The sequence below is a fragment of the Cercospora beticola genome, chromosome 6 (assembly GCF_033473495.1).
Source record: "Cercospora beticola chromosome 6, complete sequence".
Lineage (NCBI taxonomy): Eukaryota > Fungi > Ascomycota > Dothideomycetes > Mycosphaerellales > Mycosphaerellaceae > Cercospora > Cercospora beticola.
The window spans coordinates 2541945-2567154 of record NC_088940.1 but is presented as its reverse complement, the minus strand read 5'-3'; the positions used below and the strand labels follow the sequence as shown (position 1 = coordinate 2567154).

The window sequence follows — 25210 nt, the reverse complement described above, 5'->3', positions numbered from 1 at the left end:
ACCTCTCTTCCTTCTCATACCAAGTGAAGGACGACCAGAGACTCCTGAAAAAACCGAACTGTACACGACAATAGCAACAATGCCTCTCCTCTTGGTCTCATGTTGCCTTCCCCGAAAGAACCTTCCTCTGCTCGAGAGTGAGATACCCCTTCAACCAGCTGTAGTCTTCACTTGACCACTCTTCCATAGGGATCAAGTTAAGTCCTTGCTGGTTCTCAAGCCTGAGGAAGACTTGGTGCTTGGAGATGCCTTCAAGCTTGCCAGCAAGCTTCCGGCCTGTCCAGCTTCGTGGCGGCGCACCAGTAATCACTTCGTCGGGATGTTGCGCAGATTCACCTTCAGGTGGAGGTACGTCGGTGTCTTTGACGGGATCAACAGCTTGACGTGATACTGAATCGTGTCTGATCGGCTGGGCATCTCGCTCACTCACAGCAGCGTCTTGAGCTTCATCAGCCCCCTCTTCGGCACCATCGCTGATAGCAGTAGCAGCTCTTCTCTCATATGCAGCTTGAGAGGAAGCCGCTTGCGCAGCGGTTTGGCCTTTGCTCAACAGCGTCTTCATATCCTCACCACTGACGTGCTCTTGAAGGTAAGCTTTGTCGATGTCCGTGAGATCCGCAAGTTTGACTGTTGCCTGCGTTCGGTCACTCAAAAGCAAAACGTGTACCGTGAGACGGGATATGCTCTCAAATCGAGCAATGAAGCCTTGAGTAGTCCATGGACGGAAAGCTTCAAGAGTGCCCAGGCTTCGCGATTTGACGAGCGGCTTCCACGCATGAATATCGATGTGTTTGCCATCTCTCATGTCGTTCAGCCACTTCTTGTCATCGTCGTTCATGGCAAAGCGGGATATGGCGATTTGTTCTCTGCTCGATCGTTCCAATAGTACCACAGTCGAAGGAGCAGTGTCGAAGAACCGCGCATCCAGGCCTACGTCAGTCCACTTTCTGTAAAGGGACTTCGGCGATGGTGCTTGAAACTTGGCCAACAGTGACGGTTTTGCTGCTGGCGTTTGGGGGCCCAAGGGACTGGCTGGTGTCTGCGCCGGTAGGGTAGCCGAATCTTGCTGTTGTGGTGTCTGCTGTGGCCTTGATGGTGTCGCTGGTCGTTGACTGGACGCCGTCAGATCGTTCGGAGTATTCGAGAATGTTGACGGAGTTGCCCGAAGCTTTGCAGGCGCGGTGTTGGTTTTCATAAGGCGAGCTTGTTTGGCTGGTCTGGGAGTTTCGAGCTCTGGGGATGCCTTGCGCTTCGACATCACGCACGGGGGCAGGCCGTCCTCTGTGTCGTGCTTGTTGATGACGCCGTTGTCGATCCCAGACAGAACCTTCCGCTGCTCCAGAGGTACGTTCTGCTTGATCCAAGAAAAGTCATCGTTCGTCAGATCAGCCAGCTTGATCTTGCGCTTGATTCCACTCTCCTCGAGAATGAGGTGGACAGTCAAGAACGTGGCAGCTTCGAACTCAGCCCTGATGCCTTCGGCGGTCCAGGATCTGTTCGGGGTTCCATGATTGTTGTGAAGTTCGAAAAGACTCTTCATGCCCTCCTCACCTCGGCGACGTGCATTGCTGGCATCGAGCAAGGGGCCTGTGACCAACGTGTGATACATGTGGTAAATTTCCTCTACGGGCTTGCCCAAAATCCGCGAAAGAGGCTTCAAATCGACCAGCTCGAGATAGTCCGCGAAAGCACGATACTCCTCGGCACTCCACTTTTGCCAACAAGGTGGCTTGATCGAGAATGCATACGGATCACGGTACACGACCTCTTCAAGTGTCGAGAAGATTGGGGTGTATCGGTCGGCGTACTCGGGCAGATCGTAAAGACGACGTGGGGTTGGTTGGAAGTTGGTAGGCCTAGCTGGCTCTGCTGGCGCTGTTGACGTGGCCGTCACTTCCTGAATTGAGTCATCATTTGGCAAAGGAGCCGGTGCAGGTGCTGGCGCTTGTGTTGGAGTCGGCGTTGCCTCGACGTCGTGAGCGACGCTTCGTGGAGGCACTGAGGCTGACGCCTTGATTGCTGGTGTGCTGGGCACCTGTGGACGTTCTTCTTCTCCTCCTGAGTCAGAGGTGATCTCAATGGCTTCGTTGATAGTCGCCATGGTGGCTGGAATCGCTGTGCGCGCGGTCTGGTAGTGTGCAAGTGAGTTGTGAAGGCGACGATGATCGTGAAATTGCGAAGGTCAGGCGGAAAGGTGGAAGCTGCAAAGAGAAAGCAAACGGCGAAGTGAGCTGAAGACCGGCGGCATGCCGGCTAATCGTTTATTCACGTACAATAGGAGCTCCTTCCTATTGACGTTGTTCAGAGCGTATTGTTGTCGACGAAATGCAGCAACTCACAATAGGCACAATAGCTAGTTCCTATTCTTCGGCTTACGACAATGCTCGCGGCATGCGAAGTGCAGGTCGCTATTGCCGGCGCGTAGTTGCTAGCAAGTTGTGGTATTGCGCCAAAGTCAAGTCAGCGTGGGTGTGAGTAATGTGGAGCGCGAAAGGAAGGTTGTTCACCTTCACGTGAATTGTTGGTGTCTCGTGAAACTTGTAAAATCGCTTTCCGAATGTGCGAGTGCATTTTTGAGCTCCGGGTTGAGTGGGTGGTCGATGCTACCATCGCCTGCCCTTCACTTCTCACCGAGACTCATCAAGGTGATCGCTTGACACCAGCCGCGAAGCGCTCACAACGGGTGACAAATCCATACGTGTTCTTCGCATTGAAATCGTAACAATTCTGCGCGTAGTCCGGACTCGTTGTTGCGGCGCCGTCAGTCAGCAGGATAACATCGTAGCCTTTGCTGAAGCAATCCGTGAGCGTGCCGCCAACGCACTGATCGGTATTCACACCGGTCTACGGATAGTCAGCTTCGCTTAGTCGACTCTGCACAAACGCCGTTGCGAATGCTTGCGTGCCACCATCTCCGAAGGGCAGCGAGCCAAGCTAAAATCAGCGAGAGAAGAAAGGTGCCACTTACGAAGAACAAGGTCCTGATTCCTTCTTGCTTCAGAAACTTCTCAAGAGCCGTATCGACGCCCCACATCGCACTCATCCTATTCTTGTGGATCCATACATCTGGCAACTTTTCCAGTTGCCTGCCTTCTTCATACACCTGGTCGAGTGGCGAAAAGAGCGCAGCATTCCAGCTGTCTCTCATGAGAACCCTCCCACCCTCGAAATCTTTCCCAGTCTCAGGATCTTTCACAGGGCCGATATCACTGCCCACACCTTTGTGCCTTCTACTTCCCTTCACTCCATGCTTGTCCACGCCGAAAGACACATCTATCCCCTCAAATTTCTCCTTCCCACTACTATCAACAGTAGCCTCAAATCCAAAAGCTCTTTTCACAGCAGGTGGTAGCTCATCAACTTCTTGTTCAGTCAGACCCCAGTTGACCCATACCACTCTGATGCCATGTTTCCTAGCCGCAGGAATTGCGTGTTCGATCAACTGCTCTGCAGCAGCATGTCCACCTCCTTTGCTTCGCCCAAGTGCAGGCGAGAGAAAGTAATTCTGCATGTCTATAATAATCAGAGCGCTTTTCGCAGGATCGATCGTGATCGGCGAGGCAGTCGTTTCGATGGTAACGCTCGGTTGTACGGGAGGTGAAGTTGCTGTGGGAGGGTGTGTAAGGTCGAAGCCTGATTGAGATGAGAAGAGCCAAAAGTTGTCTCCATTGCCAATAACGGCTTTGTGGTGCTGCTCGTCTTGGGCATTGCTCGATGACATTGTGGCGAGGGACTTTCAGTGAAGCTAGAGAATTAGTGAGGTGAGCTGTTGAAAATGATATCCTGAACAGATGGAAGAGAAACAATGTTAGTGCGGTGGGGGCAGAAGATAGATGCTAAAGTCATGTACAAGTCTTGACAGCATATCGTGTGTAATACATGTTGTTCACAGGGTGTGCGATAAGTGCGAGAGCTTGAGAGCTCCAAATGTGGAGAACTTGTGAACTTGAACTGCCGCTTTTGAACTCAATTGTCGGATGCCCGGCTAATTTGGATGTCTATACACTGTCGGACTCGTCGTTCACGTCTCGGCGCCTGTTCTGAGCGCATAGCAGCAGATCATGGGTATACTATTTGGCGAACATACCTGAGCAACACTGATCACTCCCAACTTCCAATAGTGGTCTGGTTCCACACCAAGACTCAATAGCTGCTTTACTTTCTCATTCTTGGTAGTCGTTGCCAGGTAGCATTTCACGTCCCTTTTCAAGAATATCCTTCAGATACTCGTAGACGGCAAAGGTGACAGCCTGCCCGGGCGCAACACGAGCGACACGAGGTGTGATACCCATCCAGAAAGCTCGTGCACCTTCTTGCTTGAACATTTGCGATGCGATAGTTGTGATACGACTCATAGCGGTCTGTCCTGGCTCGGCTGGTGTTCGCTGGAGACGCGTCTTGATCGTGTCAATTGGGGCGTTGCAGAAAGGTCCAACGGCACCTGAGATCAGTCCGATTGCGGCAGTCGTGTAGCCCGGTAGAGGTTTGGTAGGATCATCGCTTCTTTTCTGCATGATATCCTTGAGTTCTGTATATGCCGTGAAGTTTGCGGCCTGGTTCGTGCCCTGGCGAAGGGCTGTGAGGGAAACTCCACGGTACAGGGCGCCAACTCCTTCTTCCTTGATGACAGTGTAGCAAGCGTGAGCAGCATTGCGGTACTTTGGCACGTCGAGCGGATCAGCCATACTGTGGTGCTGAGCTTGCAGACGAATCTTCACAACCTCCATCGGACAGACCACAGCAACAGCTTCTGTCACACCTGCTGCCAGACCAGCCAGGAAGTTACCACTTCCCTTGATTGTACCGTCTTCGTTTGCGAGAAGCTGCTTGTACCATTCGTAACTCGTGAATCGAATGGCCATCTTTGGAACGATACCCGTGAGAACGGCACCCAAACCCTTGTACAGACCAAGAGGTGTTTCTTTACGGGCGATCTCCACACCAGTCTTAATGAAGCCACGTCGCTTTCCACCTCGTTGTTGCCGTTTTGACAGCTGCATTCGCACCTTGATTGTATCGAGTGGGTGGCACGCAAGGGCCTCCATCATGCCGGCTCCTCCACCAGCTACGGGTCGTGGTTAGCAATTGGCCGAACAGACTTCTGCTGGTGTCCTTACCAATGAGATTGGTGGCTGCTGAGGCAGGCTTGCGGCCACCTGGGCCTGCTGTGCTTTTGGCAGACATTTCAGACGCCGGCTACTGTATAGCAGTGTGTGTAGTCTATGGTAACACCCAACAGAGGTGGAACCTGTTCAAGTCGTCTGCAGGCAGGCGCTGATGGTTACTGAGCCCGTGAGCCAGAGTATGACTATAGAAGCAATGAGTCGAAAATTGTGAGCGTGCAGAGAGCTCGAAATTGTCGCATGAGCTCGACCGGCAGGCCGAGGAAGTCATTGCAACCTTACGTAGGTTGGCCAAGCCTGGGTGCTAGTCGCGTCGACGCGGAGAGCTCTCCAGATTCTGGACGAGCGGAGATGGACCTCGGCCACAGGAGCTCGGGTGATCACGGGTTCGAGCGCTGAAAGGGAGTCCTCGGAAGTGAGGCCGGCGCGCCATGTGAAAGGACCAAGTAGTCGCAAGGCTCACGCCCGAGGACGAGCGCTGTTCAAACAGTTGCTCATAGCTGTGCCAACGTTCTGCCGACGTGCCTGACGCATATGACGCTGATGAGCTTTCATGTGCAGACCACTAAAGCTAGCGACAAGGTTCAGTGGAGCAGCGGGGACATCCTTTGCCGAGACCAGCACGTGTCAGGGCTCTCCGTGCTTCGTGATATCGAATTCGAGGACAATGTTTTGATCACGCGGTACGCTCGAAAAGCTGAAAATGCAGCGAGACCAAATCCTCGCCAGACTCTTGCTGAACAGGATTCTCTTCGATCTCCTCCTGCACGAAGTTTCGCAATTCTTCGTGCGTTGCACAGCGCCATTCGCCGGAGGATTCCTGGCCTTTGCCAAGGCCTATGGGAAAGAATGTGTCACAGTCGTAGTCCTTCTCGATGCGAGTCAGGAGAATCCGCTGCAGTTGTGGAAGTTCTAAAGCTGCTTTGTAGATGCTGCTGCCGCCAATTACGAACGCACGGCCGACTGGCAGCGACTTGCCAGCCTTGATCGATTCTTCCAGTGTTTGCAGACCAGAAAGAATATCTGAGGCAACGACTACATCGTCCGGTATAGGTTGCAGTGAAGCTCGGTCCTGTGAACTGATCACGATGTGCGTCCGGTCTTTTAGTGGTCGAAATTTGGGCGGAATGCTTTCCCAAGTCTTGCGGCCCATGATGACCAAGTTCTGTCGCGTGCCTGACAGCATGGTTTCCTTCAGCTTATCAGACTGCAGCGAGCCAGTGTCTTTGGGCACAGGTACACGCTTTGTGACGCGGGCGAAATAGGCCATGTCTTTCTTCAGCATTGGCCATGGTAATCCGCCTGCTCTTCCGATGCCATTCTTCGTTGTGGCTGCGACGATGATTGTCAGGGGGATCTGTGTGAGTGACATGCTTTCCGCCATGAGATCTGTTGAGGAAATGCCGATACGTTTTGCGTTGCAAAATCCACGAGATGGAAAGTCCGCCACACGAAAATGGCGCGTGTGGCCCGTGCCGAAGTCCAGCTTGGAGCTTTGCCCGATAGCTCCGTCCTACATTCGACATTGGACCTCCGATCTACTCTCGATGCTACAGCAGTCCTTGAAGCGAGTCGCGGCCGTCTCGTCTTCGGCTCTGAAGTCCGATGCACAATGCACTATCTGCGCGTGCAGATGCGGGACCACATTCGGCAGCAATGGCGGCTCAGTTCGATGGTCAAGTTGGAGGAAGAGTCCTGCTGCGTGGAGGAAGATAGACGGCCTTAGTCTAAGAAAAGGGAGCGAGGAAGGCTCCAAAAGAGTGGTACAAATGCTACAACGTGATCACGAAAGAGGGTACTTCAGCACGGGTCCGGAGCAAGTGGCAGGATTTATCAAGGCATTTCACGCTCTGCAGCCCAACCTGCGCAGCTCGACCACGATAGACCCAAGAAAGATGCGCGAGATTATGGACGCACACGATCTGTTGGACAAGGACTGCTGGCAGATTCCGAACACTCTCCTCACTGTTGGAGACAAGTACGATCGAAACACTGCCAAGAGGATGTTGCTATCCATGTCTCGCGCGGGCGTGGTTGAGGCCACGATCAGAGTAATGGCACACGTTCTACTCGAGGCGAGAAGGAAACCTGAAAAGTTGAAGGCTCGAGAAATCGAATATGCTAAGCAGCATTTGTCACGGATTGCCAGCGAGAAAGAGAACTTTCGCGCCATGGTCTGCGAGGGCAAAGTGGCACGTGCTCTTGGCAATGAAGCGCGAGCGATCGAGATGTGGACCGACGCAATGGCCGCAGCTGTCGAAGATGCGGAGGAGAAAGAGAGGGAGCGTCTTACTGGGTTCAAAGATGTTCAGCAATTTGCACCAGACCCCCTGGAACTATCGAGCCCATGGATCGAGCTGATGTTAATACATCGTTACAGATCTGAGCGCAAAGGCAAAGACGAAATGCAACAATGTCGATGGGCCATGGAAGTTGGCTGCAAGCAAGACGATCCGATTTCATTTTACCATGCGTCCACGTTTGTGAAGCAGTATGATGCTCAGCACAACCATATGCCGACGAGTGAATGGTTGTACTATGTCACGAAAGCTGCCGCATCGAATCATCCGATTGCTGCATATGAGCTGGGAAAGTTCTACGCCGAGAGCGGTTGGAAATATCTCGAGGACGAGCCACCGAATCACGTCAAACCAACACCTTTCGACTCGTTCCCATCACCGACAGAAAATTCGATGCTGCAAAACGTGTTGCTCTTTTTTGGGCTTGCGAAGCAACCTGAAATTAAACCAGAAGAAAGCCTCTTTCACAATGCCATTTTCCCTCACTCAGCCAAAGAACGATATATGTTGGCTTTTGAATGGCTCCAGATAGCAGCGAAGTACTTTTATGCTCCTGCTTTCCTATATCGCGCGCAATTGCATTTAGAGAAGAATCTCTGGGCGCAAGCTGACGCTCCTGAGGCAGCTGTCAAGATGACTGCAGATCGGTATGAGTATGCCAGCGAAGAAGACTACAAGGCGGGCAAAGCCATCCAACGACCGGAAGAGAAAGCGAAGGAAGATCCTCCGAATCCATTCTACAACCCTACCGAGGCTCGAAAATGGCTCCGCGAGATCTTCTTCGCCTACGAAGCGGACTTTTATTCTCAAGAAGTCAGAAAAGCACAAGCTGCAGCTGCCCGCCGTCGACGAGGCGCCGCCGGGGCCGAGGAAGAAGACGAAATCCAGGATGCAAATTTGTTTTCCAAGCAGGGTGCCAACATTCAGAAATGGTTCCTGCATCCAGAAGTGCGGGATATGTACGAGGATGAACTTCCAGGCCTGTACCGGCAAGCGAAGAAGATTTGTGACAACCGTGGCTGGGATATATATGACACTGACAATGCTCTGATATATAAGGCGGGTAGTGGGAGCAGCAGGTCTCTCAATGTCGGCTAAGCCACTTGTTTGGTGCCGTCGCCTTTCGGTCATAAACAGAAGCATCAAGCACTTGTCAGTTATGTCTGCTTTGTACTGAACACAACAGTTTCCAGCTCACCACCTCACTATGTCTAAGACGCAGTCGTGGTCAAGACCATCTCAAGTGGTGAGCTAAGATCTGGCCCCTGATATCCACGACCTGTTTTCACTACAACATGCCCACCGACTCGATGAAGGAACCAGGAACGTTAACCTTTTGAATCTGTCTCAAAGCCAACACAGCATTAGCACAATATATTCTCCGTAGTCCACACTCTATACCATCCACGTGTGAAACCCCACCCCCTTCTTCTTCAGCCCATCCGATTGTGTAATCCTTGGCGACCAGGACCCTTTGGCTTTTCGAAGGATCCGGCCGATCGGACTGACATCACAGTACAGTTTTGGCGCCCCGGCGGGTAATGCGGACGAATGCGGAGTGCATCATGGCATGTCGTTGGTGGGATGTGTGATTGTGATGGGATACTCTCCAAATTTCTATTTGCTGTTCACATCATACCGCTCGACACTGTTGCACAATTGATTTAGTGCTGGATAAGAGAAACAAAGACGAACTGAGAATTGAAAACGCTTCACATTGAATTATCAAAATGGCGGGTCCAGCGCGACGATTAGGTATACTTCCCCATCCAATGCCTTCCTTCAACGTTAAGGAAGAAAAAAGTGTCTTGAGCTGATGATGCCCTTTCAAAACAGCACGACCGACACTATTGTGAGATTCCCACCAATCCCATCTTCACTCCACGCGCCCGACCTCTTTGTCGCATCCTTTCTCACATCCCACACGAGAGATCCACAAGCCACTACACCACTAACCGCCAAACGTGAAATCAGCATCTGCGACCTCCAAGAGAAATTCGCCAAAGCAATCTACAACTACCCCGCCGTAATCGCCACGACGCAAAAACTGCTCAAAGCCTCCCAAATCCTCTCCATCCCCGTCGTCGCAACAACTCAACTCCGCTCCAAACTCGGCGAGACATGTCCCGAATTGAAACTCGATGCTCCGGAGGGAGTGCAAACGATCGTGCATGCGGATAAATCGAAATTTTCAATGTGGACGCCGGAGGTGCAGAAGGCATTTCAAGAGTTGGGGAGCGAGAAACGGGAATGTGTGATTGTGGGGATTGAAAGCCATATTTGTGTTACGCAGACGACGCTGGATTTGTTGAGGGAGGGGCATAAGGTGTATGTGATTGCGGATGGGGTGAGTAGTTGTAATCCGCAGGAGATTCCGATTGCGTTGCAGAGGTTGAGGAGTGAGGGGGCGGTGGTGACGAGTTCGGAGAGCTTTTTGTATGAGTTGATGGGGGATGCGAAGATTGAGGTGAGTTGCTTCTTGTTCTGGGCCTGATGCGCGGATAGGTGTGGATGGGATCGTGTTGTGCTGACTGATTATTTTAGGAATTCAAGGCGATTGCTGGGCTGGTGAAGGAATATAATGCAAAGACTAAGGAGAGCTTGCAGGCACTGTGTAAGTTTTGAGGGTTGGAGGCCGGATACGAGACATGCTGTGAATGATTTGAATGAGAGTCGACGTGTCTGAAACTGTACAGTCCTGTGCATGTGAATGAATTGAGAAATGATTAATCAGGTCGTGAGCGCTCGGGTAATACATGAGCGCAGCGCGTGTCGCCGAATTCGTCAAAGTATGGGTAGAGGTCCGAAGGGGGATATTTTTGTCCTGGGTCGGTCAGCAGCGCTGAGCATAATGCCTGTTCTGCTCCATCAGGCCGTCGCTGTTCTGCACTCCTGGAGCACGACGGCTGACAGGGCACTCGGCTCACGCATAAGCCACGAGGATAGCATGCATGCAGTGAGGCGCGATTCTGGAACGCGAAAAGCGCGGTGCAGCGTGCAAGTGGCGTGTTTGATGTCGGGCCAGGAGAATTGGGATTGATGACTGCGTGGGCCACGCAGGCAGGAGGAGAGTTTAATGGGGGGAGCCATGTTTCGAGATGAGGATGTGCCCGTCATCAGAGCATCGCCGCGGCGACAATAATGTACCCATGATGAGCCTCGTTCGCGGTGCGCCGCGCGGGCAGCAGCAGTAGCGGCAGCGAGGGTCGATGCGGTACTGTTCAGTGGGAGACAAGTCTTACCCGTGCGAGTGGTGGTGATTGTTGTTGTGTTGCCCATGTGCCGCGGACGCCGTGTGATCGGACCCGCGCAGTATATTGTTATTGTCTTTGTCAAAGACCGCCGACGAGAGTGGGTGCAGGCGCACGCGTGAAAGGATTCCACGCGGGTCAGAGACAGGACAGGACCAGGTCGGCCTGATCAGCATCGATTGCTGCTGCTGTCACTGCTTTCCTGCAGCCCAGAGGGATCACCGCTCCCCCAAAGCAGCGCCCTCCGCCATCACAGTCGCCCACGTGTTGCACCACCGCCCGCACAACCACCGCCCGCCGAGTCGACCGCATTCTCTGCTGCTTTCCGCGGCGTGTTGCCTCTCGTCGCTCGCAGAACCTGCCAGTGCGCTGCTCTACTGAAACGGAAGGCTCGGTCAATCTCTCTGGCTCGTCTCGAACAGGGGTCCGGACACGAGAGTGCTTGTATTCACCACCAATTACTTTACTTTCCGCACGCGACGGCCTCCACGACACCACCACCGCCCACCACTCCTTTCAGCGCTGCCCGTCCTTGAGTGGCGTCGCACGCACCAGACCACGACCCGGCCAGCGACCCATTCCTGCCCTGCTGCACCCGCCCGAAACCCTCGTGTCTGGGACGCTGTCTCCCAAACAGCCGACCGCCGCTGCAACTTCCTCCGCTCGCTGGCACGCTGCTGCCATCCCCCGTCGTGGCCCATGGGAGCGGCACTCCCCAGCATAATATCTGTGGGACCGCGCCGGTGACACAGGAAGTCTGTAGAGCCATGGCGGGTCTTGCACATCCCTCCTCGAGGTTTGAGCAACAGCCCTCGGCGACAATGTCACGACCCGGTTTGCAATCGCATCACAGCAGCTCCGTCCCTTCGACACCGCACCAGAAGCCGCGCGACTTAGGCCGTTTTCACTCCAGATCGCCGTCACCGCACCGCAACCTTGCCAACCAGTCGCCACGCTCCGTGGCTTCAGAAGCCGTGGACAACCAGAAGTCGAGTAGAGCCAACACGGGCGTGTGCGCCTTTGAATCTGGCAGCGAGTTCCGGAAGCGACGCATACCTTATGTCGATGGCGGCAACGAGGAATTGGGTCCGCCCAAGAAGGAACCCAAAAAGACATTACAGCCCGAAGAGCAGACAAAGCTGAGTGCTGACGTCCGCTACCTCTATGACCGGCTACTGCCTGATATGGACAGTGAACAACGGAGGAAGAAACTGACAACAAAGTTGGAACGAATATTGGGAGAAAAGTGGCCAGGGCATGAAATAAGCGTGAATGTCTTTGGGTCATCAGGGAATCTCCTGAGCACGAAGGACTCGGATGTGGACATTTGCATCACAACAGATCTCAAACAGCTCGAGTCGATGCACTCGCTGGCCGAGGTGCTGCACAACAGTATGTCTTACGGGCGCTACAATACGCACCAGACCGTACGACGCAGATCAAGAGCTAACCCCTCACAGATGGCATGACGAAAGTCGTCTGTCGACCGAATGCCAAAGTGCCCATTGTTAAGTGCTGGGATCCAGAGCTAAGGTTGTCGGTCGATCTAAATGTCAACAATTCGCTCGCTCTGCAGAATACGCGGATGATCAAGACCTATGTGCAACTGGATAAGAGGGTGCGTCCGTTGGCTAAGATCATCAAGCACTGGACTAAGTGTCGGATCTTGAACGACGCGGGTAAGTCAATGCCATACGTTTCCCCTTCGATACAGTACTGAGATTTCTCCAGCATACGGCGGCACCATCAGCTCTTATACGTGGATTTGCATGATCATAAACTTTTTGCAAACACGGGATCCACCGATTCTACCTTCGCTTCAAAAGATTTCTGACTGCCGGACGAAGCTTCCTTCTGGAGAGATCTCCCCGTTTGCGGACGACGTCGACTCGCTGTTGCGGACACGGAGAGGCTTGGGCGCAGAAAACACAGAAAGTCTTGGAGAGCTGCTGTTCCAATTTTTCCGACATTACGGGTACGAGTTTGAATATTCCAAAAATGTTGTTTGTGTACGAGAGGGACGAGCGATTTCCAGAAAGGAGAAAGGATGGGATCCGAAGATCAACTACCAGGATAAGGAATCGAGGGTGCGGCTTTGCGTTGAAGAGCCTTTCACTCAGGATCGGAATCTGGGCAATTCGGCAGACGACTATGCTTGGTATGGTATCCACCAGGAGATCAGGCGGGCTTTTGATCTTCTCGAAGATGGGCTGCAACTGCAAAAGATGTGCGAGGAATTCGTGTTTCCACCGGAGCCGGAGCGACCGATATTCCAAAGACCACCTCCGAAACCCAAGCCTACCTTGACGAGGAGCGCATCGCAGACGAATCGATCCAACCAGGAAGCCGGTTCAACGCGATCACGAAAGAACAACCGGAATACGTCTGGGCAAAGATCTGGCAATCGAAGGGCGTCTAGTGGCGCAGCTTACAGTCACCATCGCACGGGACTGCCCTTCAGTCCGCCCCTCGGTGGCAATCCTGCAGACTATTTTCAAGTCAAAGGAACTTTACACGAACAGCTGTTCCAGCAATACCAGTTCCTGCAGGCTCAACAAGACGCACTCAGACATCAATTGGAAAGGCAACAACAACAGGTTGCTGCTTCCGCGCGAGTTGGGGACTTAGCTGGAACCGGTTCACCTCGACCGCGACAGTATGCCAATGGACTTACGAGTCCACGCTTTGCGGATCAGCCACCCCAGTCTGCACCGCTATTGCCTGGATACCTCTATCACTATCCAGCGGCTCCGCGATACCCACCTCCTTCACCATTGTCACAGGCTCGACAGAGGGACGGAACGAACACAAATCCGTCATCACCATCACTCGTAGCCGCAGTGCCAGCACTGCGACGGAATGGCCATCGTGCCAGTGTGCCAGACGCCTCGGCCGGCTCGATTAGGTCACAGTCTCAGCCGGGACGTTCTTTGCCGCATCCGCTGACCCTGCAGCAACAAGTACATCCTGGCTACGATGTTTCTGGAGCGCTTGGCGGGCAACGTTCCATTTCGCAGGTTCATGCTGGCCACCCTGGTCTGCAATTATCCCTGAGCGCACAATTCCCCGGCATCCATCCTGCTGGCCATGCTTTCGATAGTGCGATGCCAAAGGAATATGTCGGATACTTTAGCTCACCGCAGCTTGGACCGCAACATTTCTCAAATGCAAGCCAGATGCAGCCACCCATGATGACGCTTCGAGACCCTCCCACGCGTCAAAGAAGGGTAACGCCTGACTTGGCGCCGCCTGTGGTCAACGGCAGACACAACTCACGATCACCTTCGCCGCTGGGGCACCTGCGAGAACTGTCACTCAATGGTGAAATGACCGCCGAGCCGGTGCAGATGGGAGAAAGCCCCAAAGGCACTACACAGCCTCAGACACCGTCGACAGTGCCGCTTAGTCAACCTCTCAATTCAGGCCCACTCGTGGTAAATGGTAGCACAACTGTGCCGGTCATCGTCAATGGGTCATCGCGACCCTCAGTACCAAGACCTGTCGAGAAGACTCATGTGAACGGAGTGGCTGGGCCCGGCATTCAGCTTCAGAACGAGGTCTTGTTCAGCACTCAGCACGAAGATTTATCTCGGTATCGCCCGCAACCGATCCGAACGAGCTTTGATCAGCCCGCCCCGGAGCGGCGTGCTAGCGACTTCGAGAATATCCCTCCGAAGCAAAAGCCGGCGCCAGAACGAAGCACAGCTCCTGTGCCCAATGGCACGCACGTCAATGGGGTTAATGGGCATCATTCAGAGTTGAATGCGCTGCAACCTTTGGGAGCTCCAATGCTATCGCCAGTGGCCGAGCTTCGTACCCCATCACCAACTCATGCCAGAACGTTCGAACAAGAATCATCCAAGCCTAACGGGCTGTTGAAAGCCGCCAAAGTCGCCGATGCTAAACAGGCATTGCATGAGAGCCAAGGCCTCAAGGGCGAGACCAAGCTTGGGCATGAGAGAAGGGGTAGTGCACCCAACCCATCGAGCCCCGCCACAGCTACCCAGGGCAAGAGCTCTACCTCCCAGAACGCCTCGCTCGGTGTCCCGTCCTCGAAGGCCAACGAGTGGCAGACTGCTCCGGGAGGCAAGCACAAGCACAAGAAGAATAAATCTTCGGCTAGTGCGAAAATTGCGAATGGGTCTGGTGGGCAACCATTGCCGGCCAACGAGTCTGAAAGGAAAGGTGGCTGAATCACGTTGGGCGAAGAACATTCCTACATCTATGGGCCTACGAGCTCTGCCAGTGACGATCAAAAGCCAGAATAGAGCTGCCTCAGCGCGATGCCCGATGCAAAATTGCTCGCAGATAGAGTTGTTGTTGGCTCTCAGGCTCTCAACATCCTCCGGCGCATCAAGGTGCTTGAGACCTTCCGCACTGCTTGCATAGGAGATGCCCTACTGTTGGAGCGGAGGCCAGACATTTCGGAGCAATACAACCGGCTTATGACGAAGTCTGCAATGGCAGTCACGTATCTTGTGCAAAAGGGGACAAAAAGCATGATGCCGGAAATTCGTGGACGGGAGAGGGTGGCGTTGGGTTGTTGCAGCATGCGGCTTGAGGGGGAAAAGCTACTTCAGCTATGCTTGTTTGAGTGAGCGACACTGTGATGGCATACGAGCGCTTCATTGTATGTGAGGGTATGGAATGGATGGAAGAGAAACGATGACAATCTTGACCGATAGCCAGAGGCAGGCAAGAGGAAATTTATTGTATTATGAAGTGATTCGAAAACAATTATTTCATGCTACCGTATGTGACTTCCTGATAAGCTTTCGATTTCCTCCGCGACCGCGACCCCACGTGCTACGATATCGCGCCAACATCGACTAACGCGACACGGACGATGGCGTTCGATGTGCATTTGAGCGGTCTGGAACCTCCGTGTAGATGGGCGACGTGCATTCTAGCAGTGACTAACCCCTTTCCGACCTCTCACCATGACTCCGCGACCGCTTTCCTTGGCGTTAGCGATGAGGGTATGCGCGTGAAACTGGCCAGGACGAGTCGTTTCACTACCTTTACGCGGGCTAGATGCGCCATTGTCTCGCTTGGGAGTCTCTTTTGAAAAGCAGAACTGACCGCGCGTACATGGCTCGATCTATTCTTGACCGAAGCTAAAATGGATACGAGGCCAGGCAAGGTTATTCCGACTGCAGCTCTGCAGTGTATCGCAGTCTTCTGGTCCAGTTTCAGTTCGTCGTTTTCCTCATTGTGTAGAGAGGCACTGGCGTGTTAGAGAATGCGAGAGGTCTGCCGCTAGTCTTCAGGCTGTGATGTGGGGATGGCAGCGTAGTTGATGGGTTATGGAGCCATCGCTGAAATTGTCTGGCTTGTTTTGCGTTTTCAATAACCGCTGGCATTTGAGACAGATCCATAGCTGTTGTGCTCTAGCCACGTCCTCTCCACATATCATCAGGCATATCCATTCCGACTCTCCTCGCTGTGAGGCGAACGCGCTCCTCTTCGGTCATGTTCATACCAGGATTGTATCTTTCCACCAGAGTTGTATACATTCTTTGCGCGGCAAGGTATTGCACGTATTGTTCGGCTTCTTCAAGCCGTCTTTCGGGTGATTTTTGTGATGTTTGATGTTGCAATGAGGCCGAGTCTCCCGGTTGGCTTGCGAAGTCTGCGCGGATGTGCTTCTGCATGGGTGATGGATTGGCGAGCAATGAGGGTGAACGGGCTGGGAGTTCGCGTAGGAAGCGGCGGTAGAGAGAGCGTGCTTGGACTTGGAGAGACATGATGGCGGTGGTGGTGTTCAATGGCTATGTGAACGGAGGACAGGCATCATGCAACGACAGAAGCGCAAGCGGTCGGAGCTTGTCGGGCATGCCAAGATCGTGAACAGGACCTCGCTCCTGCCCCTGCTAGGTGCTTTTCTAATCTAATTCAAGCAACTGGGCCTTTGGTTTTGCCGCTGTAGTAAACTCGCAAGCATGCTCAAGTTCACAGCTTGTATCGCTTTCTCTTACGAACAGCGTGCCGTCGCCATGGACTACTCGACTCTGGCAGACCTCACCTGATACTTCGTCCTGGCAGATCTCAGACTTGGCACGGGCATACTGCACGTAGTGCTGAACCTTGTTGCTCTTACAGTCCTCCTCTTCCCCCATCTCCTAACTTCCTGACGCGTTCAGAAGTGCCTCAAATACCTCAAGACACAAGAACGAGCATCTGTAAAGTTCGACAGGCAATTATACCACCGGAGAGCCTGTGCATCTGCCACCGGCTCGTTCGTCACTGGACATGACAAGCGATCTCGCTTTGACTCTTTCGGGAAGGACGCGGGAACAGTGCTGCGCCTCGGGCATTGCAGATCGTTGAAACAAAGGAGAGGAGAACAAGTCATTTTCTATGGCTCATACCATCGGGTTTGACATCATGGACTGCGACTAAATGCATCCTTCGATGCCCGCAGATGAGGCGCTGCATTCTACTGTAGCTTTCACTGGCTGATTCTTGCCGCCGTGCCTTGGCATGCGGTCGTCCTCCCCGCCGTTTTACGCGACACGAGTTGCGAGCAGCAACAAGCCTCTCCCTAAAACAAATCAAGCCTGCCCACTGGGCAAGCATGTGAGGACGTAATGTTCTTGGCAGCTTCTTCGCACGCTAAAGGGCCCATGCGGTACCCCAGGTCGATAGCAGTCGTTCGGCCAATAATGCCCGCGGCCAGTTTTGGAAGGATTGGTATGGTTTCGCGGCGGCTCGTGTTGTGCTACAAGCGTAAATACTTTCAGGCATCCGCAATGCCACTCACTACTCCGACATCTAGCACAGCCCGGCGGAGCGCTCCATATGGAGCTGTTCTTCTGCCCTTGCACAATTGACATTCCTTCAGAGTTCCTTTGGGAACAACCACACACGACAAGATGCGGATATCGCAATTTCTCGGGCAGACTTGGACTTTGACTGAGAAGGACCTGCTGCTGATTGTACGGCGAAGATGGCTCAGCACCTTTATTCGAGCCCTCGCGTTTCCTGTCGTTCTCACAGTTATCCTCGCGTCAATCAAGAACTGGATACACAACGACGGAGGATATGGCATCGGCGCTCCCTCGCCGATCCGATCATTACCAGAAGCTTTCGACGCCGTCGGAGATGCCAGGAAGAAGTTCGTCATCGTGGATCGAGGTCTTCAAGGAGAAGACATTCGCTATATCATTGACCAACTGCGCGACATGGCAAATAATGGCGGGCGAACAGTAACTATTCTCAAGGACGACTATCAGATACCTGGAGTTTGTCCTAGCTCCAGCAAGGGAGTGACCGACTGCTTCGCCGCCGTGGACTTTTGGAGCTCACCTGCAGAAGGCCCCGGCCAGCTCTTCAATTACACAATTGTAAGCAGACTTATGTTCCCGATATTGGCCGCAGAGGAAGCAACTCGGTGCTTGATCATCTGCCGCAATAGAAGTCTTTACGTTGATTTGTGATCTATGCTAACGACCGTTAGTGGCAAGACAGTGTCATTAGTGGTGCTCGTGTCGACAGAGACGACAATGCTGTTCAACTGTATACTCTCCCATTGCAAAGGCAAATCGACTCTTTGATATCGGAGAGAAACAACGGATCACGATTGCCAGACACTATCCTGCAATACCCATTCACCTCCACGACGCAGGCGCAGAAAGATTTCGAGGACAGCAAGTTCTTTGGACTGCTGGTCACTCAGGCCATTGCATTCGCTCTCTTTATCGGTATGGCCGGAATCGCCTATCATCTGACAGGACACGTAGTCCGACAACGGGAGGAAGGCATGCTGCAATTGATTGACGCGCAGATGCCAAACAAATCACGCTACGAGAGCCTGGTCGCGCGAATGCTTGCTACACATCTCGCATTCGATATTGTCTACATGCCAGGTTGGATCATCTGTGGAGCGGTCGTGGGAGCTATCATATTCCCCCGTTCGAGCACTGGCTGGTTCGTGCTACTGTACATCATGGCAGGGCTCGCAATGACAAGCTTCTCCATTCTGGCCAGTTCGCTGTTCCGAAGACAGCAACTCTCTGCGATTAGCGCAATAGTCGCGGCCATTGTCTTCGCCATTGTCGCTCAATTCACGCAGTCTGGTCAGAAATCGACATCCAACGCTGCTGCGACTGCTACTGGGCTACTGTTCCCCCCAAGCAGCTTCGTCTACTTCTTGGTCTCCGGTGCTGTTTCTGAGATCTTCAGCCAGCCTCTGAAGCCGAACACTACCTATCCAGAATTGCTTACTAACTTACTTGAGATCAATGTGTGGACACTCACCCCTGCTCATTTCTTGGGATTCTTGGCCTTCCAGATTGCACTTTACCCTATATTCGCCATTGCCATTGAGCGCTTTCTCTGGGGTAGCTCTTCCCGTGGACGATACTTGAAGTCAAAGGACGACATGCAAGGAAACGCACTCCGAATCAAGAACTTCACGAAGCGGTACAACAAAGCCGTAAAGAAGAGTGACCGTACCCTCGCGGTGGATCAGCTGTCCTTGGACTTGTATGCTGGGTCAATCACAGTCCTTCTTGGTGCAAATGGATGCGGGAAGTCCACGACGATGAACTGCATAGCCGGTCTCGAAAGCATTACAGATGGCGAGATCGACATTGATGGCAGCGGTGGAATTGGGCTGTGTCCTCAGAAGAATGTCATGTGGCCCGATATGACTGTGAAAGAGCACGTTGCGTTCTTCCAGAAACTGAAAAACCCTTCCATGGCGAGGGCCGAGAATAAGACAGAGGTGGAACGCTTGATAGAAGGCTGTGACCTCAAGAAGAAAACAAATGCCAAATCCAAGACCTTGTCTGGTGGTCAGCAGAGAAAGCTGCAGCTGGCAATGATGCTGGCTGGTGGCAGCCAAGTGTGTTGCATCGACGAAGCTAGTTCTGGTATTGATCCGCTGGCGCGTCGTAAGATTTGGGAGATTCTTCTGCGCGAGCGAGGACATCGTACCTTACTCCTCACCACGCACTTCTTGGACGAGAGTGAAGTATTGGCAGATCACATCGCGCTGTTGTCGAAGGGCAAGATGAGAGCTGAAGGCACTGTGGCGACACTCAAGAACTCTCTCGGTGGAGGCTACCGTGTGGTGCTACCAGGTGCTGCAAAGCCTATTCAGAACATGCCAACAGGTGTTGCAGAGAGCCAAGAGGGTGGCAACACTATCTTCACGGCCAAGGACAGTGCATCACTTACTCTTCTTCTTGGAAACCTTGACCGGAATGACGACACCAACTACGCGATCGAAGGCCCCAGCATCGAGAAGATATTCTTGCAGCTGGCTGATGAGATGAAGCACGAGGAACAACAGAACACTTACATCAACTTGAAGAAAGACAGCGTGGCAAGCGAGGCCACCGCGGTACATGGCTCTATGTCGTTGCACACCGGCAAGCCTTGCGGACCTGTTAAGCAGACCAGAGCACTGTTTCGAAAACGCCTGACCATCCTGAAACACAATTTCATGCCTTACGTGGCGGCTCTCTTCGTCCCGCTCGTGGTGGCTGGTGTCGTTACACGTTTTCTCGTAAATGTGTCTTCATCAGGCTTACAGTGCAGAGATCCAGACGAGCAGTTTTCGTACCAATTCACACCGACGGCCTTGACCCCTGGCTACATCTCCTACAATCTGATCTTTGGTCCTCCCGACGCGATCACGAACGATACACTCGCTGCGCTTGTTCCCACGAAGCAATTTTGTTATCCAGGATCTTATTACTGCAATGATGGTACCGACACTTCAAATTACTGGGACTCAACCGTGTCGGTGGACACGCTGGCAAATTTCAACCAGCAGATCAACAATGGAGTGCAAACACAAGCGAATGACAGAGGAGGCTTCTTCATTGATCCAAACGGGCCACCGGTGTATGCATGGCTCGCTGACTCCTCCAGTGGATCCTGGCCCGCTTGGCAGATGCTAGGTGTGCTCGATATGGCCTTGACGAACACCACTATCGCGATTTCACACTCCAGCTTCGTAAAAGGTTATGCGCCAAGAGACTTTTACGAGAGTCTTGTCGCTGTATTTACCACTCTGGGTTTCGTGCTCTTTCCCGGTCTTTTCGCTCTGTACCCGACTCGTGAACGATTACAAAAGGTCCGATCGATGCAGTACTCCAATGGCATTCTCAGTGGTCCACTCTGGACGGCATACGCGCTCTTCGACTTCTGTTTTCTCCTGCTCATTGCCGTTCTGGTGACGGTCATATGGTTGACCAACGGCTACAACTTTTACGCTCTGGGCTACATGTTCGTTGTTTTCCTCTTCTACGGAACGGCAGCCACGGCATACGCTTATGTCATCTCGCTATTCGCTACTTCTCAGCTTGCCGCAATTGCAATGACCTGCATCTTGCAAGCCGTAATCGCCATGCTGTTCTTCGTCGGCTGCTTCCTGACAGTCGACATGGCTGACTTGAGTGTCATTTACAGCCAGATGGAGATTTTGTTCTGGACGATTGGTCTCATATGTCCAGCTGTCAGTCTGATGCGTGGACTTATGGTTTGTATGAACGTCTACGCCATTTCCTGTGCTGGATCATTCCGCTCGACGAATCCTGGCAGTATCACACTGTATGGAGGGCCGATACTATATCTGGTTCTGCAATCGTTCCTGCTTGTTGCGTTCCTCATCTTCTGGGAATCTGGTCGCAGCCTTGAAGCTTTTGGTATCCGCCTTGGATCCAACCGTAAAACTCACAGCAACAAGGACACTGAAAAAGAAGTCGGATCGGATTCCGATGTAGCAGAGGACATGAACCGCTTGACATCAGCAAACGAAGGTCTCCGCGTGCAACACATCTCTAAGACCTTCAAAAGCAACCAAGCCGTCGACGATGTCAGTTTCGGCATCTTGCCTTCGGAAAAGTTCGCATTACTTGGTCCGAACGGAGCAGGAAAGTCCACAATGATCTCTCTAATCCGCGGCGACATTGCACCCGACTCTCTCTCCGGTCGATCAGAAATCTACATTTCTGGCGACAATCTCAAGCAGACTCCTGTTGCCGCCAAACAGCACCTCGGCGTCTGTCCACAATTCGATGCTGTGGATTCCATGACTCTGAAGGAGAACCTCGAATTCTACGCCCGCGCGAGAGGCGTTACTGGGAAGGAAAAGGATGAGAACATTCATGAGATCATCACTCGTCTTGGATTGACAGATCATACGAATAAACTGGTCAAGAAGCTATCTGGTGGCACGAAGCGGAAACTCTCACTCGGTATCGCTCTTGTCGCAAATCCTTCTGTCCTTCTCCTTGATGAGCCTTCTTCGGGTATGGACGCAGCGGCAAAGAGAGCTCTTTGGGCAACACTGGCTGCTATATCTGCTGGAAGATGTTTACTGATCACGACGCATAGTATGGAAGAAGCTGACGCGCTTTGCGATCGTGCTGGTATCATGGCGGGGAGAATGTTGGCTCTTGGAACGATTCCGGATTTACATCAACGTTTTGGTGACAGAGTCTATATGCAAGTTGTGCACAAGGATGCTCCGAGATCGAGTCTGAAAGATGTAGAGGATCTGTGGGCATGGGTGAGAAGAACGTTTGTTGTTGCTGAGACGGAGAGGTCGGTCGGCGGGCAGGTGAGGTTCTCGGTTCCAGTGGAGAGGAAAGAGGGCTCACAAGAAGATGGGTTGTTGGATGGGAGGAGTATGGGAGCTTTGTTCCGGGCTGTGGAAAGCAGTCGAGAAGAGATGGGAATTCGGGATTACAGCGTTAGTCATGCGACGCTGGATCAGGTTTTCTTGAATGTGGTGGAGAGGCATGGTGTTGATGAGGAGAATTCTGAGGGACAGATGAAGAAGGGACTGGCAGCGAGGTTGTTAAAAAGATCATGATAGATACTCACGATAGATACCGATAAACTCACAGGCTGACCGAATTTGAAAGGGTTTCATTAGCCAGTATTACTTGTTGGGCCATTGGAGATCTATTGATACATCCTCGCCACTTCGCAGAGTAGCCACAGTCCGAGATATATGCAATTCGTCCATTGAATTGCATGGAAGCAATCGCTCAATGAGTTCTGGACGAACATGGCAGGGTCTGCGATTGGCGCTCTATTCCGAAACAAATTGCCCAGAGCATGTATTGCGAAGAATAGAGCACCTCCAGCTAGCGAGAACATTGTTAAAGCTGGGTTTCTCGAGATCTCGCCCCAGAATAGCCATCGCCAGCGTAGACAGGACCACAGAAAACTACTCACGATCCATCCGGCAGCTTCCAAGTTGATCACGGAAACGACGACTTGGGCGCACCGCATATGATTTTCTGTAGGATAGTGCTTGAAGATGGCACGCCATAGTCCCTGCAGGCAGTCGTTCTTGCACGCCAGTCGGACCAATACTGCAAGACACGGTGGGGCGAGTATAGCAAGTACACTCCCGTACGACCCAAAGGCACCTAGCCCATCGACCAGGCCGAAGATCACGGTGCTGAGCAGCGAGATCCCGCTAAGCATTGCTCCTGAGCTGACTCTTCCACCCATTTGCAAGGCTGACGGGAGGGACAACACCAGCGGTAGCCAAATGTCCCGCGAAGAAGGCGATGTGGCCTTGGACAGTGGATGAAGAGCGAGCATTATCCAGCCGATTGATGTCAGTGTGTAAGGCCAGATATCCGACTCTGGCAAAAACGCTTCGCCCCAGGTCAGAGTGATGAATTCGATCAGGATCAAGGCATTGTTGCTGACTGGGGTTTCCGAGTGCTGGTCTTGATGTATGGTATTCCAAATGCTCCAGAAGTAGGTCAGTGAGTGGGTGACTACTAGGAGGATTCGTAGATGGTCGCCAGTAATCGGAGATCGTAGACCATGCCTTTCACGTCGCAGCCTAGTGCTCAGGAACCAGATAGCAAGGATAATGGGTAGCACTGGGCCGGGAATTCGTAGACCACAAATGTTCAGCGAAGGATGCCGGCCTGCTTCTGATTGCTCCATGATGGGACTGATCCGAGCACATTGGTGGCGGTGCTTCGAGGCTAAAGGGGAGAGTCAGTGGAGGAGAGATACAACATCTACACGGCAGGCTTAGAACCACAAATTTCACGTGGCCGTCGGCGAAAGGCAGGACGTAGTTGTGCATGAACATTTTGAGGCTTCATCGACTGCCAAGCCTCGGCAGTCTGCATGCCTAGAAAGCTTCTCCTCCACGTCCGCACCTCCCCCGTTCTTCCACCAACAACATCACCTCATTCGTCATACCACACGAGATCGCTATCAAGAGAGAAAGAGCTAAGACATTTTGTTCACCTACGACAGAAGAACGTCGTGACCTTCCGACTTTGGACCGCACCTGGTAGCCTTGAAGTGGTCCTCCAATTCCTACACGTTTCTCTGCCTATGAGACACCAGAAGCCTTTGGTATATCACCAGTCTGAGCTCGTAAAAGCAATCTTTTACCATGCCCCGTGAACGCGCTCAGCTGCTGGGCACGGAATAAGTTGCCTATCCGAAGTTGGTTGGCAGACTACCTCTGTTTTTGGATCCAGCTGCCAGCATGAGCCATCTTCGCATCGACAGTGATTCCCAATACCCCTATGATAACAGGTCGAATCAGCCTCGTCTCATTCCGTTCGCAGTAGATACACGAGACTCACGTATTCGGGCTGTCGGCAATGTAACAGGGCCCTGGGCAAAAGCCGACATGGCAAATGCCAGCATGAAAGCCGCGAGGGTGAAGGGCTTCATGGCGTGCGATGGATATGCCACAGCCACTTCAGTCGGCGCAGCGTACAGCATAGGTACTGTTCCCGATTCCAGCAGCAAAGCTACCATCTTCTCGAATACCAACAGCTTATGCTCTCCCAATTCGAATATCGACCCTGTATCCGTCAATCATGCTGCTCAAGAGTCTCGCGATCACCTTGATCTCTTTGGGCATGCTCACCTCGGCCTCTGCCATCACGCCTAATCCGGCGTTGTACCTAACTCCATCCAATGTATTTATCTTCTGCAACCAAAAGCTCACTTGGATTTTATAGGAAATGTTTCCCAGACAAGGTCATAATCACTGCGAGGTCACACGTTGCACGTTTGATGTGAACTGCTGCGGATTCCGATGCGGAGACTGTGTACTGGGTTTCCGTAGTTGTCCACCAGAAGTCTGCTCGGGATCAGGAGGGAGGTCGCAGTCGGCTGAAGCAGCGAGTGAGGGTGAAGGACTCTAGTGGCACTGCTTGAATATTTCCATCAGAAAAGTCGTTCGGTCTGTATGTCCCTGAGTTCAGGTACCAGGATGGTTTGTAACGTTTCAACGTTGCATTAACTTCCAATGCCACAATTCATACCGAACTGCGGCAAGACGGGCGCGTTCTGAGCCCTTCTCTCTTCAATCCTCCCAAACTCCATCGCTACTCCATATCTGAGCTCAGCTATTCGCAGAAAAGCTGCCCCTGGAGTTTAGACGGGCATACGGCTGCCTCTCGCCGAGCTGCGAAAATAATGGAGGGAAATTCTCTTGTGTCGAATGGTTCACTCATCCTCTGAACCATCCCAGGTAGGTTTATCTTCCGAACACCACCAACACAGGGAACCAGTTTCGCAT

General features: G+C 52.7%; 11 protein-coding genes across 11 annotated transcripts; 6 read left to right on the top strand and 5 right to left on the bottom strand.

Annotated features, from left to right (window-relative positions):
• Window positions 1-97: 97 nt before the first annotated feature.
• Window positions 98-2101, bottom strand: RHO25_010084 (uncharacterized protein; the record flags this gene model as incomplete). Its single annotated transcript, XM_023601600.1, has 1 exon — window positions 98-2101. The coding sequence occupies one exon, from the start codon at window positions 2099-2101 to the stop codon at window positions 98-100; it is 2004 nt and encodes a 667-aa protein (XP_023453726.1).
• A 539-nt stretch (window positions 2102-2640) lies between these two features.
• On the bottom strand, window positions 2641-3721 carry RHO25_010083 (uncharacterized protein; the record flags this gene model as incomplete). The annotated part of the gene is made up of 2 exons (XM_023601599.1): window positions 2641-2844; window positions 2969-3721. The coding sequence occupies 2 exons, from the start codon at window positions 3719-3721 to the stop codon at window positions 2641-2643; spliced, it is 957 nt and encodes a 318-aa protein (XP_023453727.1).
• Window positions 3722-4163: 442 nt separating this feature from the next.
• Window positions 4164-5184, bottom strand: RHO25_010082 (uncharacterized protein; the record flags this gene model as incomplete). The annotated part of the gene is made up of 2 exons (XM_023601598.1): window positions 4164-5065; window positions 5118-5184. The coding sequence occupies 2 exons, from the start codon at window positions 5182-5184 to the stop codon at window positions 4164-4166; spliced, it is 969 nt and encodes a 322-aa protein (XP_023454081.1).
• Window positions 5185-5799: 615 nt separating this feature from the next.
• Window positions 5800-6507, bottom strand: RHO25_010081 (uncharacterized protein; the record flags this gene model as incomplete). The annotated part of the gene is made up of 1 exon (XM_023601597.1): window positions 5800-6507. The coding sequence occupies one exon, from the start codon at window positions 6505-6507 to the stop codon at window positions 5800-5802; it is 708 nt and encodes a 235-aa protein (XP_023454079.1).
• A 72-nt stretch (window positions 6508-6579) lies between these two features.
• On the top strand, window positions 6580-6849 carry RHO25_010080 (uncharacterized protein; the record flags this gene model as incomplete). Its single annotated transcript, XM_065603246.1, has 1 exon — window positions 6580-6849. One exon carries the CDS (start codon window positions 6580-6582, stop codon window positions 6847-6849), a length of 270 nt encoding a protein of 89 aa, XP_065459318.1.
• A 43-nt stretch (window positions 6850-6892) lies between these two features.
• RHO25_010079 (uncharacterized protein) lies at window positions 6893-8521 on the top strand (the record flags this gene model as incomplete). Its single annotated transcript, XM_023601596.2, has 1 exon — window positions 6893-8521. The coding sequence occupies one exon, from the start codon at window positions 6893-6895 to the stop codon at window positions 8519-8521; it is 1629 nt and encodes a 542-aa protein (XP_023454091.2).
• Window positions 8522-9153: 632 nt separating this feature from the next.
• RHO25_010078 (uncharacterized protein) lies at window positions 9154-10048 on the top strand (the record flags this gene model as incomplete). Its single annotated transcript, XM_023601595.2, has 4 exons — window positions 9154-9178; window positions 9260-9275; window positions 9398-9890; window positions 9968-10048. The coding sequence occupies 4 exons, from the start codon at window positions 9154-9156 to the stop codon at window positions 10046-10048; spliced, it is 615 nt and encodes a 204-aa protein (XP_023454090.1).
• A 1447-nt stretch (window positions 10049-11495) lies between these two features.
• RHO25_010077 (uncharacterized protein) lies at window positions 11496-14867 on the top strand (the record flags this gene model as incomplete). The annotated part of the gene is made up of 3 exons (XM_023601594.2): window positions 11496-12066; window positions 12135-12353; window positions 12406-14867. The coding sequence occupies 3 exons, from the start codon at window positions 11496-11498 to the stop codon at window positions 14865-14867; spliced, it is 3252 nt and encodes a 1083-aa protein (XP_023454088.2).
• Window positions 14868-17549: 2682 nt separating this feature from the next.
• On the top strand, window positions 17550-22504 carry RHO25_010076 (uncharacterized protein; the record flags this gene model as incomplete). The annotated part of the gene is made up of 2 exons (XM_023601592.2): window positions 17550-18020; window positions 18134-22504. The coding sequence occupies 2 exons, from the start codon at window positions 17550-17552 to the stop codon at window positions 22502-22504; spliced, it is 4842 nt and encodes a 1613-aa protein (XP_023454095.1).
• A 92-nt stretch (window positions 22505-22596) lies between these two features.
• On the bottom strand, window positions 22597-23604 carry RHO25_010075 (uncharacterized protein; the record flags this gene model as incomplete). Its single annotated transcript, XM_065603245.1, has 1 exon — window positions 22597-23604. One exon carries the CDS (start codon window positions 23602-23604, stop codon window positions 22597-22599), a length of 1008 nt encoding a protein of 335 aa, XP_065459317.1.
• Window positions 23605-24163: 559 nt separating this feature from the next.
• Window positions 24164-24673, top strand: RHO25_010074 (uncharacterized protein; the record flags this gene model as incomplete). The annotated part of the gene is made up of 2 exons (XM_065603244.1): window positions 24164-24407; window positions 24648-24673. 2 exons carry the CDS (start codon window positions 24164-24166, stop codon window positions 24671-24673), a joined length of 270 nt encoding a protein of 89 aa, XP_065459316.1.
• Window positions 24674-25210: the final 537 nt, after the last annotated feature.